The sequence below is a fragment of the Venturia canescens genome, chromosome 10 (genome assembly GCF_019457755.1).
Source record: "Venturia canescens isolate UGA chromosome 10, ASM1945775v1, whole genome shotgun sequence".
Lineage (NCBI taxonomy): Eukaryota > Metazoa > Arthropoda > Insecta > Hymenoptera > Ichneumonidae > Venturia > Venturia canescens.
In genome coordinates, this window is record NC_057430.1 from 6,585,128 (window position 1) to 6,602,578 (window position 17,451).

The 17,451-nt window shown below is 37.7% G+C and overlaps 1 protein-coding gene across 1 annotated transcript in view; it reads right to left on the reverse strand.

Moving 5' to 3' along the window:
• The window catches only part of LOC122416750 (titin homolog), a 31,174-nt gene that overhangs the window by 3,056 nt on the left and 10,667 nt on the right, over positions 1-17,451 (reverse strand). The window contains exon 8 of the mRNA XM_043429793.1: positions 330-451. Coding sequence (XP_043285728.1) covers positions 330-451 — 122 coding nt within the window. The remainder of the gene's footprint in view (positions 1-329; positions 452-17,451) is intronic.

Sequence of the window (17,451 nt, forward strand, 5' to 3'; positions counted from 1 at the left end):
TTATTAACCGTGTGAAATACTTTCATAATGTATTTTGAAGAACAGAATCTAAATGCGCAGTCTATTTGTTTCGTGCGTCCTTAGAATTTTAACTGAGTTGCAGAGAAAACCAACAAAAATGGGTGAAACTTGCATAAAATAACTACAATTTTGCACAATGTTTATGCATTTTTAATGGCTTGTTGCAATTGTCTCAACATTTGAAGGCTAAACGAACCAAATAAACTTGCGCATAAAAATTCTGCGCATAAAAATTATACAATCAGATAGGCCTAGTAAAAGATACAATCGATTTTTTATTGAGTGACGGTGGAATTTTTTACGAGTACCTTAACATCAGAATTCTCTTTGTTTTTGAAATCTGGAGAAGCATCACCAGCATCGTCCAGTTCAGTTTTCTTCAAAGAATCAATGAGGTCTTGCAGCACAGATATTACGTGTTGTGCTGGGCCTAGAAAAAAAAATTAATTCAAACGAACTCATTCTCCCACCTTTATCTTTTCCTTTGCGCTCTTATCCTTTCATTCTCTCGGAATCGCTCATTCTTTTTCGTTCGTCATACTTTCGGCTGTTTCTACTTTCTGATTTTCTATTTTCATTTTTTTATGTTGTCGTTCTCTCGCTTTCTATGACCCCCCCCCCCCCCCGCCCCGCCCTCTTATCGCTCTGAACCCCTCGTTTTTTGACCCTCCACCCCATCGTTCTCTCGCTCCAATTTTCTCGCCTCCGTTCATACGTATTTCGTCCGCTTAATCTGTTTTTCTATCCCGTCATTCTCCCGCTGTCATTCTCTCGCAATCGTCATTCATTCTCTTTCAACATGCCTTCCTTCTTTCCATTCATTCGCCCCATATACTTTCTTACTTCGTATTGTCATTTTTTCATATTTTCATTCTCTCGCTTTCCAACACCCTTACTCTTTCCCCTCCAAAACCCTCGTTTTTTAACCCTCCACCCATCGTTCTCTCGCTCCGATTTCCTCGCCCCCGTTCATTCGACTTTCGTCGACTTAACCCTCGTTTCCTATCCCGTCATTCTCCCGCTGTCATTCTCTCGCAATCACTCCTTCATTCTCTTTCAACATGCTTTCTTCTTTCCATTCATTCGCCCTATCTACTTTCTTACTTCGTATTTTCAATTTTTCATATCTTCGTTCTCTCGCTTTCCATCTCGCTCCCTCTGTCCCCTCCGAACCCCTCGTTTTTTAACCCTCCGCCCCATCGTTCTCTCGCTCCGATTTCCTCTCGCCCCCGTTCATTCGAACTTTTGTCGACTTAATCCACGTTTCCTATCCCGTCATTCTCCCGCTGTAATTCTCTCTAAATTATTATTCATTCTAGTTCGTCACGTTTTCATCTTTTTCTTCTTTCCCCCTTTTCTACTTCCTTATTTCGTATTTTCATTTTTTCGTTCTCTCGCTTTCCAGCACCCTTACTCTTTTCCCTCTGAACCCCTCGTTTTTAACCCTCCGCCCATCGTTCTCTCGCTCCGATTTCCTCGCCCCCGTTCATTCGTATTTCGTCGACTTAACCCTCATTCCATTACCCGTCATTCTCTCGCAATCACTCCTTCATTCTCTTTCAACATGCTTTCTTCTTTCCATTCAAGTAGTAAGGCTATACCAGTTCTAACTCAGGGATCTCAGGGGGGAGCGGGGACGGGGGAGCGCGGGGACCGTTGCGGGGCTGCATGGTATGTGGAGGGGGAAGGTTCTCGGACAGCGGGGTTGCGGCGGCACTTTGATGACAAAAGATTGCCGCACTTCTCGAATGACTGATTTATGTTTCCGGTGTGATCATCAGATTGCATTGGACGGAATTTTCTTTTGAAAAAGTGACCTGCTCTTTTCGAAAATGATCTCAATTATCGGACCAAAGCACTACTCTAATGACAAATTTATGTGTCCTACATATTTTTGCATTCCTGAGATGGTGCCAGTTTCCATGAGATTTCTTTTTCAAAATGCCCCTCCCCCGACTTTTCACTTGAGACTTGTATCTTTGAAAAAATATATTGTTATTCCGAGAATTGCACGTCACACGACGTCTAATGATAAATGTCCAGTGTTACATATCTCTACATTCCTGAGACGGCGCAAGATCCGACGAGATTTCTTTTTCAAAATGCACCTACCCTTCCCCGAACTTTTGACTTGAGAGTTGTTTGAATGTTTTCCGAGAAAAAAAAAATTTTCACATCGAACGCTTATTCTGAAAGTAAACGTCGCGATGGAAAGGTGTGCTAGTATGTATGCTATCCATCCAGCAAAAGATCCATCGACATTAACGGAAAATGAACTTGAGTCATTGTCGAAGGCTTTGCTTTTAAAGTACTATAGTAATTCTATTCCTACGTTATGGGATCGTTTACCCAAGTATTTGCAGTGTGATGCTGATGTGCAATCATATCAATTGTGTTTCGATCATTTCAATCAACCCTGGGTGCGAACTCATGTTGATTCAGCTAGACCCAGACGTAGAAATTGTGAAAAGTGCTCGATTATGGAACGACTTGTAAACATCTATGGGACTTTACGGATAAAAAATCCCTGTGAAATGACATCGGAGGAGCTCCAAATTATATATCCAACCATCTTCAAGGAATACTTTGGTGAATATACAGATATTTTGTGGGATCGTTTACCGGAATATTACAAATCCGATAGTGAGATTGCATTATTACGTCGTTGCGTTGAACATTGGAATGTATCATCGATGGACGATCATATTGACGGTCCGGCTCCGCAACGTCGAAATTGTAGGAAATGCTGTGAACGTGTTTAAACAAGTTTAGAATGCACGTGTTCATAACGTCGGCGGAATCAAAGAGCCTGTACAGAAAAAAGGACCACCGGAGGAGATTGCATCGATTCCAATATAGATCACGTTTGAACCTGTTTGAAAGCGTGTGGAAGGGGATGGTTCAGTTTTGGGGTAGGGATAGATGGAAAAACTACAAATAGCAGAGTCCAGAAGAAAAAAGCATCACTTCACGTCTTCGTAAAGTTGAGTCAAGACTTGCTCTTTAAAGAAAATCTCAAAAAACTATATCCATAATGGAGTTCTCCGCCATCAACAATATCATCGCAAAGTCAGAGTATCTCCCTGCCAAGAAGCTGAAAGAACTCCAAGTCAACGAAGAATATCGCGTCTCGGACGTGAGGACAGCAAATACCAAATGGGGAAAAAGATACGTCGCCGAAATCGGGAATGAATTCACCGTATTCCTGCCACCGCGAGTTGTCAAGGCATTCGATCAGAATCCAGCGGTATTCGAGAAACTTCTGGAAACGACTCATCGTGGACAACTATACATGAAATATCTCGGTGGTGATTGGAACGCTATTGAATTTTCTCAAAGAGATTTCTAACCCTAGGGAAAAAAAAGGTTGGGACAAGTACATTGATGGTCCCTCGTTTGCTGATAATTCCACCCATAAAAAAAACTTTAAAAAAAAATTTTTTTTAATTGTAAAAAAAATTATTTCATATAAAAAAATACAGAACAATTCGAAAAAAATTTTACAAATCTTGAAAAAACATTATATTAAAGCAAAAACTAATCTGTATCTATTTTTCTAAGTGTCAAAAGAATCAAATAACAAGTAAAAAATAAAAAACCGAAAAATCGGTCTTGAAATCATTTTGGAAACCGATGCCTCATTCTTCTTATTAGATTCGGACAGCTAAATCAACTGAAAAAAATTTCATCTAATTTACGTGCGGCATTAAAATTTATTATATTAATTCGAGGCCAAGTATTTTCTAATGAATTGAAAAAAGTTACCACTTGAATTACGTGCAGCATTAAAATTTATGATATCAATCGGTGGACAAGTATTTTATTAGTAACTCCAAATTTTGACATTATTAAATTCTTCTAAGAAGCTTTTAAATCCAAAAAAATCACATGAAAGCTAGTCATTTCTTACTCTATGGTGGCAGAGACTTATAAGAAAATCGACTCTTCTCAGACTTTCAGGATCCTCTTGTATTATTCACAAAATTCGACGTGGATTGGATCGATACAAATTATGTTTAAATATGTGTTAAAAGTACTTGTCCGGCCCATCACTTTCCGTTTAAATTGTTTATCCAAATAAAAGTCAGGGCTTGTCTAGAACTGATGGATCACAAGTATTCATGCAGAGGGAATTGAGAGAATTATCTTCAAGTAATTTTTACTTAATTGCACTAATTTAATAAAAAACGGAAACAAATTATTCCGCAATATAGAAGAGATATTATTGTGCATCGATAAATGAAAAAAATTGTACATAATGTATATGTTCAAGCTTCCTAAATAACTCTGCAGTTTACATTCGATGACGGCAATTTTTACTTCCCACTTATTCTTCCAGCGAACGAGTTCCATTCGGAATAAGAACTAACCAATAATATTATTAAGAACATTAAATTAATAATGAATCGCATTTCAACAAACTTTTAACGAGATTCTGCCGTGCCATTTCGTTTTTTTATGATTGATTCTTTATTGAATGAATAGTGATGGGCCGGACAAGTACTTTTAACACATATTTAAACATAATTTGTATCGATCCAATCGACGTCGAATTTTGTGAATAATACAAGAGGATCCTGAAAGTCTGAGAAGAGTCGATTTTCTTATAAGTCTCTGCCACCATAGAGTAAGAAATGACTAGCTTTCATGTGATTTTTTTGGATTTAAAAGCTTCTTAGAAGAATTTAATAATGTCAAAATTTGGAGTTACTAATAAAATACTTGTCCACCGATTGATATCATAAATTTTAATGCTGCACGTAATTCAAGTGGTAACTTTTTTCAATTCATTAGAAAATACTTGGCCTCGAATTAATATAATAAATTTTAATGCCGCACGTAAATTAGATGAAATTTTTTTCAGTTGATTTAGCTGTCCGAATCTAATAAGAAGAATGAGGCATCGGTTTCCAAAATGATTTCAAGACCGATTTTTCGGTTTTTTATTTTTTACTTGTTATTTGATTCTTTTGACACTTAGAAAAATAGATACAGATTAGTTTTTGCTTTAATATAATGTTTTTTCAAGATTTGTAAAATTTTTTTCGAATTGTTCTGTATTTTTTTTATGAAATAATTTTTTTTACAATTAAAAAAAATTTTTTTTTAAAGTTTTTTTTATGGGTGGAATTATCAGCAAACGAGGGACCATCAATGTACTTGTCCCAACCTTTTTTTTCCCTAGGGGAAGTTTATGGTTTGATATCACGTCTTTTTTCTCAAAAGATCCTTATTTATGTTCAGATGACTGTAAGATTTTAGTTTAAATTTCTATGAATTGTTTATAATTTTCGCCGTATAACGTTGGTTTTCACGAAAAAAGACCTATTTTTCGTCGAAATTGTACTGAAAATATTTCGATAGAGGTTTAGTCTTGGACTTTTGTGATTTTTCTCCTTGTCTTCTAATATGTTTCGTCCATTGGGAACTCAAGAGCATGGAGCAATGCGTGTTGCGGGCCGAGATATGATTTTCGGCTGATAACGTTAGGAAAAAGAAAGCAAAAGAGGAAAGATAGATCAAATTCAAGACACAACAAATCCAACAGAATTGGCCTTTTTTAAATGTTGCTTTTGCATTCTGAATCTAGACATTTTCGTGTCATTCAAAACGTGTCCCCGATGAAATATATTTCCAAAGTTTGCAAGTGGCCGCTGAGATCCAATTATCCAGTTTGATAGTTGCTGAAAAAAGGCACCCGGAAACATTTATTATGTCAGAACTCAAAGAAGCAAAAAAAACTGAGCGTACTTAATTCAACAGAGCAACCGAATTCAAAGACGTTTAAGGTATCTGCATTTGTTTTGGCGAAAAACAATTTCAGGAGAATTCATTAATGAATTTAAAAGTTTAAAAACTCAGAATAAAATAGAAAACGGAAAATTTAGGAATTTAGAGAAGCTGAAGACGTTTGTGATGAATTTTTGAGATTACATGTTACGGTTGGAGTAAAGAATTTAAATGGTTGGCACACATGCTGCGACACAAAAATATGAAAGTTTGGAGGTATTCGCTTCATACCGCAGTAATACAAACTTCAATAGTATTTAAAAAGAAATACTTTAAAACTTACTAAACCAAGTTCTATTACTCATTCTCATAATCAAAGATAGGGGGTGATACATAACACACATATTTATGCACAGAAATTTCAGAGTTCGCAGGTATCTGCTGCGATTCAATGTATCTGCGCAATAAATTTTGAAGACAGCAATTTAAAATCTATCCATAAATGAGCAACTGAAGACTTCTGTGATAAGTGTTTACTTCATATATATGTTACAGTTAGTTTTAAAAAGTAAAATGCGTGACACAGTATATCAATTTTAGAATTCGCAGATTTTTGCTGTATTTCAATAATCCAAATCTATAGTATTATAGAGAAAAGTTGGTAAAAGTCATGATGTTATGTTGAAATTACATAGCGAACATTGTATTCAGAAATTCTGTATGTTCCCATGGATGTTAGCAGGCATTATATTTGATCGCATCCAAAACTGAGCAACTGTAGACTTAGCGTAATGAATCTTTTCACTAATAATTCCACATTTGTAGTTTGCAAAGTGAGAATACTCAATATTACCATAATTAAAGATAGCAGGTGATACTTAGCACATATATTTATCCACAGAAATTTTAAAGTTCGCAGCTATCTGCTGCAATTCAATGTATCTGCGCAATGAGTTTGGAAAACAGCAATTTCAAATCAAATTTCAAAGCATAAATGAGCAACTGAACACTTTTCTAATGAATTTTTCACTTCATATTTATGTTGCAGTGAGAGTCAAAAAGTAAAATGAATGGCAAAGTATATAAATTTTATAGTTTGCAGATTTTTGCTGTATTTCAATGATCCAAATCTATATAGTATTATAGTGAAAAGTTGTTCAAAGTCATGATGTTCCATTAAAATGACATAGCGCATATAAGATTTAGAAATTCTGTAGGTTTCCATGATGTTGGCAGGCATTATACTCAATCGCATCCAAAACTGAGCAACTGTAGACATATCGTAATGAATGTTTTCACCAATAATTCCACATTTGCAGTTTGCGGAGTAGGAATACTCAACATACACGTTATTTCATAAGTATTGTTGTCAAAATTTGTGTTTGCCTACCGCATTCCGAAGATTCAACTTTTCATACTATCAGCAAAAAAAACATCCAAAGACTTTTTGGAACAAATTTCAAAATTTATTACTCGACAGACCAGGTGGAAAAAGTATAACTACACTTATATCAACACCAGAAACTGTTTTGAGAATCAGATATACAAAATGTGCGATTGAAGATCATAGTCGGAAACCACTTGAATTACGTTACCACAATCAGCATGAAGAAATATTAGACAATCATAGGACACATATTAGGAAACCAATTAATAATATGTATCCATCCGCTGCAAACCGATGGAGTCAAAACAAGGATCGGATAGAGCAGAGCCAAACTCAACAGGAAGCAAAATATGGGAATATTCAAAAATAATGATGACACAAGAAATAAATTAGAAAACATTTATTCAATTGAAGTTTCTAACATCATATTAACAGTTCCGTGTGTTTTTGTTTTATTAATTATTTATCAACCATGTCATTTCAGATCAAAAAGAAAATTTGAGGTTATAGGTTGACGCACGTTTTTCCTCACAACTTTGAACTTTTAGAACTCTTTTCGATTAACTGATTTGACTTAGAAAGTTTATATTATTTACCAACTATACGGACGTTCGTTACATTTGTCGCGCCTTCGTAACGTCAAACGCCGGCTGATTCGTTAACACACAACTATCAAAGCGAACTCGTATACATAATCTAATTACACACATGACATATAACCATGCTTTAACTGACGATATATTTACACTGGACAATATCCCTCGCACACTGGTTCAATTGAAGGAATTAATACTTATTTCCAATCGAACGAAATAATAAAATCTGCATCACCCAAAAACACACGGATCACAGACTACATTTACGCGGCCGCTTTTATACCGGTTTAATTCACTAAAAGACCGGTTTTCTTAATATTATGACACCACATCACTATTTTTACTAAAATAATAAATATTATGCACTCTACTAAACAACAAACATTTTTTAAAATTGAATTTAGACCGCACTTTATTATGTCGAAACTACGTTTGTTCATGATGCTATCAAAAACTGACAGATGGTTGTACATATATACGTTGACGAAGTCTGAGCGTGGTTACGTTCATGGAGTGTGACCGTGGATACGTTTATGGAGTTTAAACGTGGTCTGTCAGATGGAGTGAGCCAATCAGAATGCGTTGAGATACAACTCTACTACCACTAACTCACGTCAAAACGCGTATACGTATACGTCGAACTCGTAATGTGTCAGTAACTTTTGCATAATCTTGAGCCCGTGCAAAGTTTTTTCTCAACAATTACGCCACCGATCATGCTCATTTTGGGCGGAATCGAAAGAGAATTTATTAATTAATCTCCAGTTCAATTTTCAAAGTCTCAGATGACTTATGAGTTTCGTATTTGAACAATATGACATGCCAATTTTACCCCCACCACGGCGAATCGTTTTATTCAGAGAAAGTATACTCGGCGAGAGCCTCAGGCCAGCAGACGACAGAGCTGTCAATGTACTTGTCCCGAGACTCTACCGAGTCTCTTGATATTCTCAATGCAAAAATGTATATATCTGAATCACCGATGAAATGTATGTTGAAGGAGGAGGAGGAGGAGGAATATTGTATAAATAAAATTACACATTTATGAAAAAATTGTTTTGTTTATTCCAAGATCCCTCTATTACATAATGCATGATATACGTATAACCAGCTTTGCAAAGATTTTACATTCTTCGTTGCACAATTAAATTTCGATTCGTTGATGTGGTGGTGATGGTCGCATTTCGATGGACTTTTCGGCAGTTTTTTCAACGATGGGCAGTCCAAAGTCTCCAAATCGACAATCTCCGTTGACAGATCCAAAAAGTTCGTGAGCCATAAAGACGTTTCGCCGCCTTTTACGAAGATGGTATGAGCGCCGCGTAAGATAGTTTGAATTATTCCTCTTGCAGCATCGTATGGTATTACACCAAAATCCCATGACAATCCATGAAAATTACGTTCCAGCCATTTGTTTGTCGTTTTATACTTTGTCGGCAGAGAATCCCATGCATACGGTGGTGCGAAGAAAAGTGTGAGAGGTTCAGCATTCTTCACGTCCGCACGAATGATTGAAATTTCTTTGAGTATAAACTCATTGATGGGTCCTTTGAAGCCTTGTAGATCGATGACAAAATCCATGATGACTGTTGGCCGAAGAAGTTGATGGTACGGTTTTATACCAATTTTCTCACCCCACCACTCACAGGATTGTATTCAACGATGCGATCGTGTAGAATAAGGCAGTATGCGCATGTTTGTGCTGGAATATTTGTGCTTGTTTCAAATTCGAGGCGCACATCAACAGGTCCAGACTTGAGAGAATCGTTCTGCTTCGAGCAGTCAATCACAATGAGAGGTGCAAATTTGAGAAAATCCGCTTTTGTAAGCCATGGTTCAGCCTCCTTATTGTAGTACATCGGTTGAAAGTTTGTATACATATCGTAGAGTACTGCATACTGATTTTGTTCTATATTCAAATTCATATTACCATAAGGATAACATTGTGAATTCAAGTATAATTTTACATCAGTAACGTTGCAATGATCAAAATTACTCGCATTTTGCCTCTTATTATTCTTTCGTCCTGTTTGGAATGCCAGGATCACATATCGAGGTTTTTCCAGCTGCGTTGATGTCTTGACTGACCACACGTGTTTCGATGTCGCCGGTAACATTGGATATTCATACAATTCCCACGTACGAAAACTCATTGGAATTGGTGTATCTTTGGCGATGAATTTCAACAATTGAATTTTCCGTTTATCCGCCACGGTGACGTATGGAACGAGCCATTCAATTTTCCGTAGTGTAATTTTATAATCTTCAGCGGCTGGTTGAACTATGGCATTATCATCGGAACGTGATCTAGTTAAAATCAATTCGTGCTTTGCATTCACCACCATTTTTCGATAATCTTCAGCAAATCCCAGCAGCATGCTCAGTGGTATGCATACGTCAAAGTTGCCTGCTACGTCTACAATTTGTTTAGTCTCCTCAACATCGAGCCAACCGGTGTTCTCAAGCATTGGACTTCTCGCCGACGAATGAGATGTATATCCTTTGATGAGAGATGTGATTCCAACATTTTTATTACGATCGATTTCAACTGCGTTAAGTTCATAACGCACCTCCTCGAATAAATGACAAATGGCATTGTTGACGAGGCTCGTTGCAGCTAACGCTGCTCCATCCGCCTTTGTCAGTTTGCCGCAAATGTGAATTGAACTTTTACTCGGTAGAATTGATAAATCTTGATGCTGGATTGAAATACGTATTTCATCACTATTGTTGTATGTTGACGATGCGTATGGTTGATGAGCATGAACCTCATAATGTATGATGGATTCGTCAAACATGACGGGTGTCTGGATGTTTACGATTTCTTCCTCCATTGCAGGCAGCAGATGCACAACGAGCAAAGCAGATAATTTCTCACACGCGAACTCCACGAATTTTGAGACCCAAACTCTTCAATAGCAGAAGGTTTTGAGGTGTTAGCTCTTTGAGCGTTGATCGACGACTGCTTTCGCGATCCCATGTTGGCTTATTAATATTGCCAATACGATGATTGTAAATTATGCTCATTGAGATTTTATATGAAGTCTTATGTGATGACTTCACCGCGGAAATTGATCAAATCTCCGTCTTGATCGACAATACAAAGCTGTATATTGTCAATGCGACGAGTTGTGATTGGTAGATAAATGACGCTCGACGGTACTTCGATGATTTTATAGCCGGCCGGTACAGATGGGAAAAATTCGTGAATTGTGTGAACTTTTCGCCCGTTGATGTATGCACCAGTGGTTATGTTACACTCGACTCGAATGGCGTTCACTTTGAGAATGGATACGGGTAGATCGGACACATGTCTTTTATTGGGCTCCAATCGACGCGACGTAAAACCCAGCAAAGGTCCAATCGAATTTTTGGATGTAAAATCAATCGATTGATTACACTCAATTTCACTGCGTAGCGTATAATTATTCGGCTTAAGCTGAATTTGTATGTTTTTAGATGCCAACTCAGTTTTCAAATATTTTTCAATATCTTCAATTTCATAGCTGCCCGTTGGAATGGTCACCACATGATTTCCAACGTGAAATTCATTGCAACCAATGTCGATATTTGGAATCGAATTGAATGTGAGCAGCTCGACGAGTCCAAGAGTATAATTTTTGTCGGGCGATAGTTCGATGGGTGGAAAAAATTGTGCCTCGAGTATGGAGGATGATCCAGTAGTGGTGATCGTCAAACTATCATCCATGATGCTCACAGATTTAGAACTAAACACGCAGCTCCATAGTCCTTATTTATATAGTGCATAATTGTCTCGTCGATTTAGTTGTCCACACAAAAATTTCAAGCATAAATGCCCGCATATTATTGTATCGTATTCCTGATACTTTTTATAATTGTATTTCACGCTACCAACATTGAAGTATCTCATGAGTTCGGGTGGAGGTGGGAGATTACCGAAGCTGTCAAAGTATGTGACTCGTTGACCATTCTTTTTATATGCAACCCAGTGTGTCCCAGGGCCCACATCTTCATCCAAATTCACGATTGCTGATTCTTGCTTGTGTGGTCCATTTTCAGGCAAAGTGTCACGCATGAAAACCCCACGAAAGTTACGAATTTTCATGGCTCTCGCATACTTTAGCAGATCGATGTCGGTGAGTGGTTGATGTGGTAGCGTGATTATACGTTTTTTGTCCCGAGGTAAAGACCCAAACCCTGTTTGTATGGTTTCAGATGTAAACCTTTACCCAAAGCGATGGCCTCGAGTGTTCGGTTGTGACGTTTACTTTCCTCCAATTCCTTTTTAGCCGCTTGAGCAGCATTTACAGCTTTGACTATTGCAGCACTTCCACCAGACAGTGCACCAACAGCGCTAAGGCCGGCAAAGATGGGTACGAGGAAGGGCAATTAACCGCCGATTTTGCGAGGTACAGGTAGAACCCGAGGCGTGCATACTTTAACACCTTTAACACTGGCACGCGCACCTTTTAATGCTGACATGACGATTTCACGGGGGTCACCACTACGAACCATGGCTTTCTTTGCAGCACTGATGATCTTTTTCAGGCAAACACTTTTTTTGGTCTCTTTCCTCACTCCTTTCATACCTAGACCAAATTTCTTTTTCGCCTTCATAATGTTTGTCACGGCCCAAGCACTTGCTCTTTCACCAAGACTTGCGTCTTTCGAGGTTACACGTTGCCAGGCTTGTTCAGCCAAAATTTTATCCGCCAGATGTCGTGCTTCCAAGTTTTCACGATTTTTCGAATATGCGATATCGTGTTCTTTACACGCAGCGTCCAGCGCGTTTATACCAGGATCACCACGAGCAAGACGTTTGATCCATTTCGTACCGGGTCCACAATATTGATATCCCGGTAGATGTAGTTCCACGGGGAGATTGTTGATTATACTGTTTACCAAACCTTTACCAGGTTTATCATGTACAATCATCACTCTGCAGTGGTTACAACTCGACTGACTATTCCAACATTATAAAGTTGCATTTATATGATTTTTTTAATCAGTCGCACGCGAGATGAAGTCGAAGAAACAAGTTTCGAGCGGTCAACTCCCCATAATAAATTTCGATGAATTTATTGTTGGAGCGGGTAGTGTGAAGAAGCGTCATGGAAACTTACTACCTAACAGCATTCGAGCCGTATTTTGTGGCCCGTCGAATTGTGGAAAAACGAATGCTTTACTCACGCTCCTAATACATCCAAATGGTTTGAGATTTGAGAATATATATCTATACTCGAAATCTTTGAAGCAGCCTAAATACCGATTGCTCGAGCAAATGCTTAAACCTGTGGAAGGAGTGGAATTTTTTCAATTTAACGAGCATGAACAAGTTGTGGCACCTAGTGAAGCTCGCCGAAACTCCATATTCATTTTTGACGATATAGCGTGTGAGAAACAGGACAACGTGATAGCATTTTTTTCCATGGGAAGACACGAGATTGTGGATAGTTTTTATCTCTGTCAGACGTATACTCGTATTCCGAAACATCTCGTGAGAGACAATGCAGATTTTATAGTGCTATACAAACAAGATGATATGAACCTCAAGCATGTATATAATGATCATGTCAATACGGATATGACTTATGCAAGTTTCAAAAAAATGTGTGTCAAGTGTTGGAAATCGGATAAGTATGGATTCATCACGATTGACAAGGACAGTGAGTTGAATGCTGGAAGATATAGAAGGGGATTTGATTCTTTCCTCACTGTCGATGATGATGATGATGATAAATAATTGTTCCCCTGGATTTTACAAGACAGTCTAAAGTCTGACTTACTCGTGTCAACATGAAGTGCAAAGAACTTTTAAAGGAGACGGCTGTATTGAGTGAACTTGCCAAGGCGAGTGATGCAATCAGACGAAAACATCGAATGTTGAAAAGTGGACGTGATAGTGCTCAGCAGAAAATGCAAGATGTGTTTAAACCGATTGTTGAACCATTAGAAGAACTAGTTTCATATACGAAAAAACCTAAAATTTAGAATGAACGTGTAAATGTTAAAAAGGAGGAAGAGGAGGAGGAGAAGGAGGAAGAGTCTCCAAATTTTGGAGAAATTAGCATGAAGCAAGATATTTCTTTCAAAGATGATATTTGGCATGATGCAATTACTGATGAGAATGTCGGTGTACCCTTAACTAAAAATAGTGATAATGATATTCATGAAGATAATAATGATGATGATGAGGACGATGATAACTTGGAATCATCTGGAGATGTTGATAATTTGATACGTGAATATCTGGGCTTACTGCGTAGTAATAACAAAACAAGATTAGATGGCGTGTATGGAGTACGAAATCTCGCTCAAAACAGATTAATGATTGGTGATTCACCAATTCATTTCGAACTCGATCATATAGTGGTTGGAGATGAAAAGTATCCCAAAAGTATTGGCTTGGTGGAACTGTTGTTTAAAAAAGAGCCCGAACTCAAATATCTAACACCAAATGACTTGGAGAAATATCAGAAAATTATCATCACAACGAATGCTCATAAAAAATTTTATAAAAGCACGGGTGCGGTACGTCAGGATAAAAATAGTAAATTTAAAAATTATATATCCCAAATGCTCGGTAGCAACGATAAGAAAGGTGGTACTCTGCCTCAGTATAAGGTAGCACGAAAGCATACCTCTGTCGACTATGTTCATTGGGATGATCCAAATGAGCTGGTAGATCGTCTTCGCTTATTGCTCGCATCGCAAGCTGCTGGAAATTCATCACATTCGAATGAAATTATATCGATTATCGAGGAGTTGCGTGAAGCTGAAATCATTTATTAACATGTGATGGCTTGCTTTCATCCACATTCCCAACATGAGCGTCGATGTGTTTGGACGAAAGTTGAGTAGACATGGTGCAGGTCCTCCGGGTAAACCAGGTGCTGGATTCAAAATTACATCGGACGGTCATTACGACTTGGAACGAAAACGACTGAGCAACGTTGGCGAGCCAGTAAATGCTCGAGATGTTGTAACACTCGGTGCATTCAGCAAACACATTCATTCTATAACTCATAGTGTGACTCATACAACGAATCAAAAGTGTGAATCGAATGTGGCGGCTGCAGAAAAGCGTGTGAGAACCGAGCTCGCCCATCTCCGTGAAGAAATTGATAATATAAAGAGAGAAATCTCAGAACTTCATGATGATATGAAGTTTTTACGAGATCATCTAATGATAAGTCAGTGAAAAATCCTCCAGACTCTTATCTTCTGCAATTGATGAGGACCGTGGGGGGGAGAAGAAAAAATGAGTGAAAAGAAGCTTGCGGTGGTTGAAGAACTGCATAAGCCAGCTCGGCGGAATTATCCACGTCGACATGTGGATATACGCGGCCTGGATGAGACTTGGCAAGCTGATCTTGTAGATATGTCTGCATATGCACAACACAACTCCAACCATAAATTTCTCCTCACCGTCATCGATATATTCTCCAAATTCGCCTGGGCCGCACCGTTGAAGAGTAAAAGTGGAAAAGATGTGAGTGCTGCAACGGAGACGATTCTCAGCAAAGAGCGCATACCGAAAAATCTTCACGTCGATCAAGGAAAAGAATTTTATAATACTGACTTTAAGGCTTTGATGAAAAAGTATAATATACACTTGTATTCTACATTTAGTAATTTGAAAGCATCAATTTGTGAGCGCTTCAATCGTACACTTAAGAATAAAATGTGGATTCAATTTAGTTTTCGCGGAAACTGGAAATGGATCGATATTCTCGATACATTAATTATAAAATATAATGATACATTACATCGTACGATAAAAATGAAACCGAAAGATGTGAACACTGCGAATGAAAAACGCCTGTTGCGTAATGTATACAATAGATCAGAAGTTGGAAACCAAGCAAAATTTAAAATCGGTGATAAAGTACGCATAAGTAAATTTAAGAATGTATTCGAAAAAGGTTATACACCAAACTGAACAACGGAAATATTTACAATATATCGAGTTAGAAAAACTAATCCAGTTACTTATAATATAAAAGATCATCAAGATGAACCCATCGCAGGTAGTTTCTATGAGCAAGAGCTGCTTCGAGCAAAATATCCCGACATATATCTTATTGAAAAAGTATTGAAGAAACGTGGTAGTCAGTTGTTCGTAAAATGGCTAGGTTTCGACAAAACACACAATAGTTGGATAAGTAAAAATGATTTGTAAACAATAAAGATGGAAAATTCAAAAGTCTGATTGATTTTTACGACCTTTCCCCAACTCCGCATGAAAAGCAGATTAAAGAAAAAGAATGACAGATTTTCACAAAAAATTTTTATTTTACATAAATTACAACATATATTTACAAATTTACAAGTTTTTGAGGAAAAGTCCTCTCGCACAAAATTTTTTTTATTTCATATCAATGTTGAGAACAAGTTCTCACTCTCACAATTTTTTTTTTTCGCAGTCAATATACAAATATTCTCGCAATCTCTAACATTCACAAGCACACATTCGTATTTACAATGATCTATGCCTCCATAGCTTCTGGAAATTCGGGAATATTGTAATGGCCCCATGGTAACGTGTCTACCGTTCCAGGTATAACATATCGCTTGTCATCGTGTGGACTTAGAGCAATTTTTGTCTCCGTGATGGTATAGACATTGTGTAATGTCGAGCGAATTGAAGATTGAGAACGCTTCATTTCGATCTGCTCATTGAGACATTTCACGTAATCTTCGAATGTTATGGTCCTCGCCACAACATTACTTTTTACTCCTTTTGCTTTTTTAACATCGTTCTCACCCTCAACTCGCGTCGCATACATCTTCGATCTAAGTCCAACGAATTCGGTCATTATGGCCCCATTGTTCTCATCTTTCATGAGACCCGGGACCTTTTTGTTGACTAGCGGTATACCATAAACGTTGTCATGGGGATAGTCACTGGTGTCATATTTGTCGAGATTACATTTCATGTCCTCGTACACATCTTCACATTCAATGTGGTAAATTAAACTATCAGTATCCGTATACATGACTTTACATTTATTTTGATACGACGGCATCATGAACTCGTGATGGAATTCATATAAACAAGTTTTTGAAATATCTAAAATAGACATGCCAACATATATCGGTTTATTGAATTTGACTTGTAGATTTCGCAACTCTACAGCGATTAAATTTTCCGCAAAAATACTTCAACTGTGAAAGTTAGGTTTAGCAATCATAGCCTCTGCTCCGTATCGACCTGCCCATTCCGTTAACAGTTTAACTTGGACGTGACTACGAACATCCTCCATGGTTTTTCCAAACACGGCATTATTCATTAATTTGAATAGATTTTTTTCAAAATCATTTTTCGCACGTGTACGAAACTGTGTATTCAAATCAATGTATGTTTTGAGCCAGGAAGATTGCTTAAACTTCAAGACTCTATGAATTTTAGTGATTGTCAAACCATGTTTCAAACACTGCTGCAATGCACGATAGTGGATGACATATCGTTTTTTCGCATTCACCGTGGCAAGAAGCTTCTCTTGCTTCGCGCCCGGAGGTTTGTCATGCGTTGGACAAAATGGCAAATCACTATGTGCATCGTGCAAGTGTTTCGGATACTCCAGATCAACCTCAAGAATATAGCCAATTTCAGATTCAAATGGATGAGACTCGATGTTGAAGTTGGCAAGGTCTTCAATCCATTCGAAATCTGCATACGGCAGTGGTTGACTCATTGCCCAACCATACAAATTATTCACATCAAAATACATC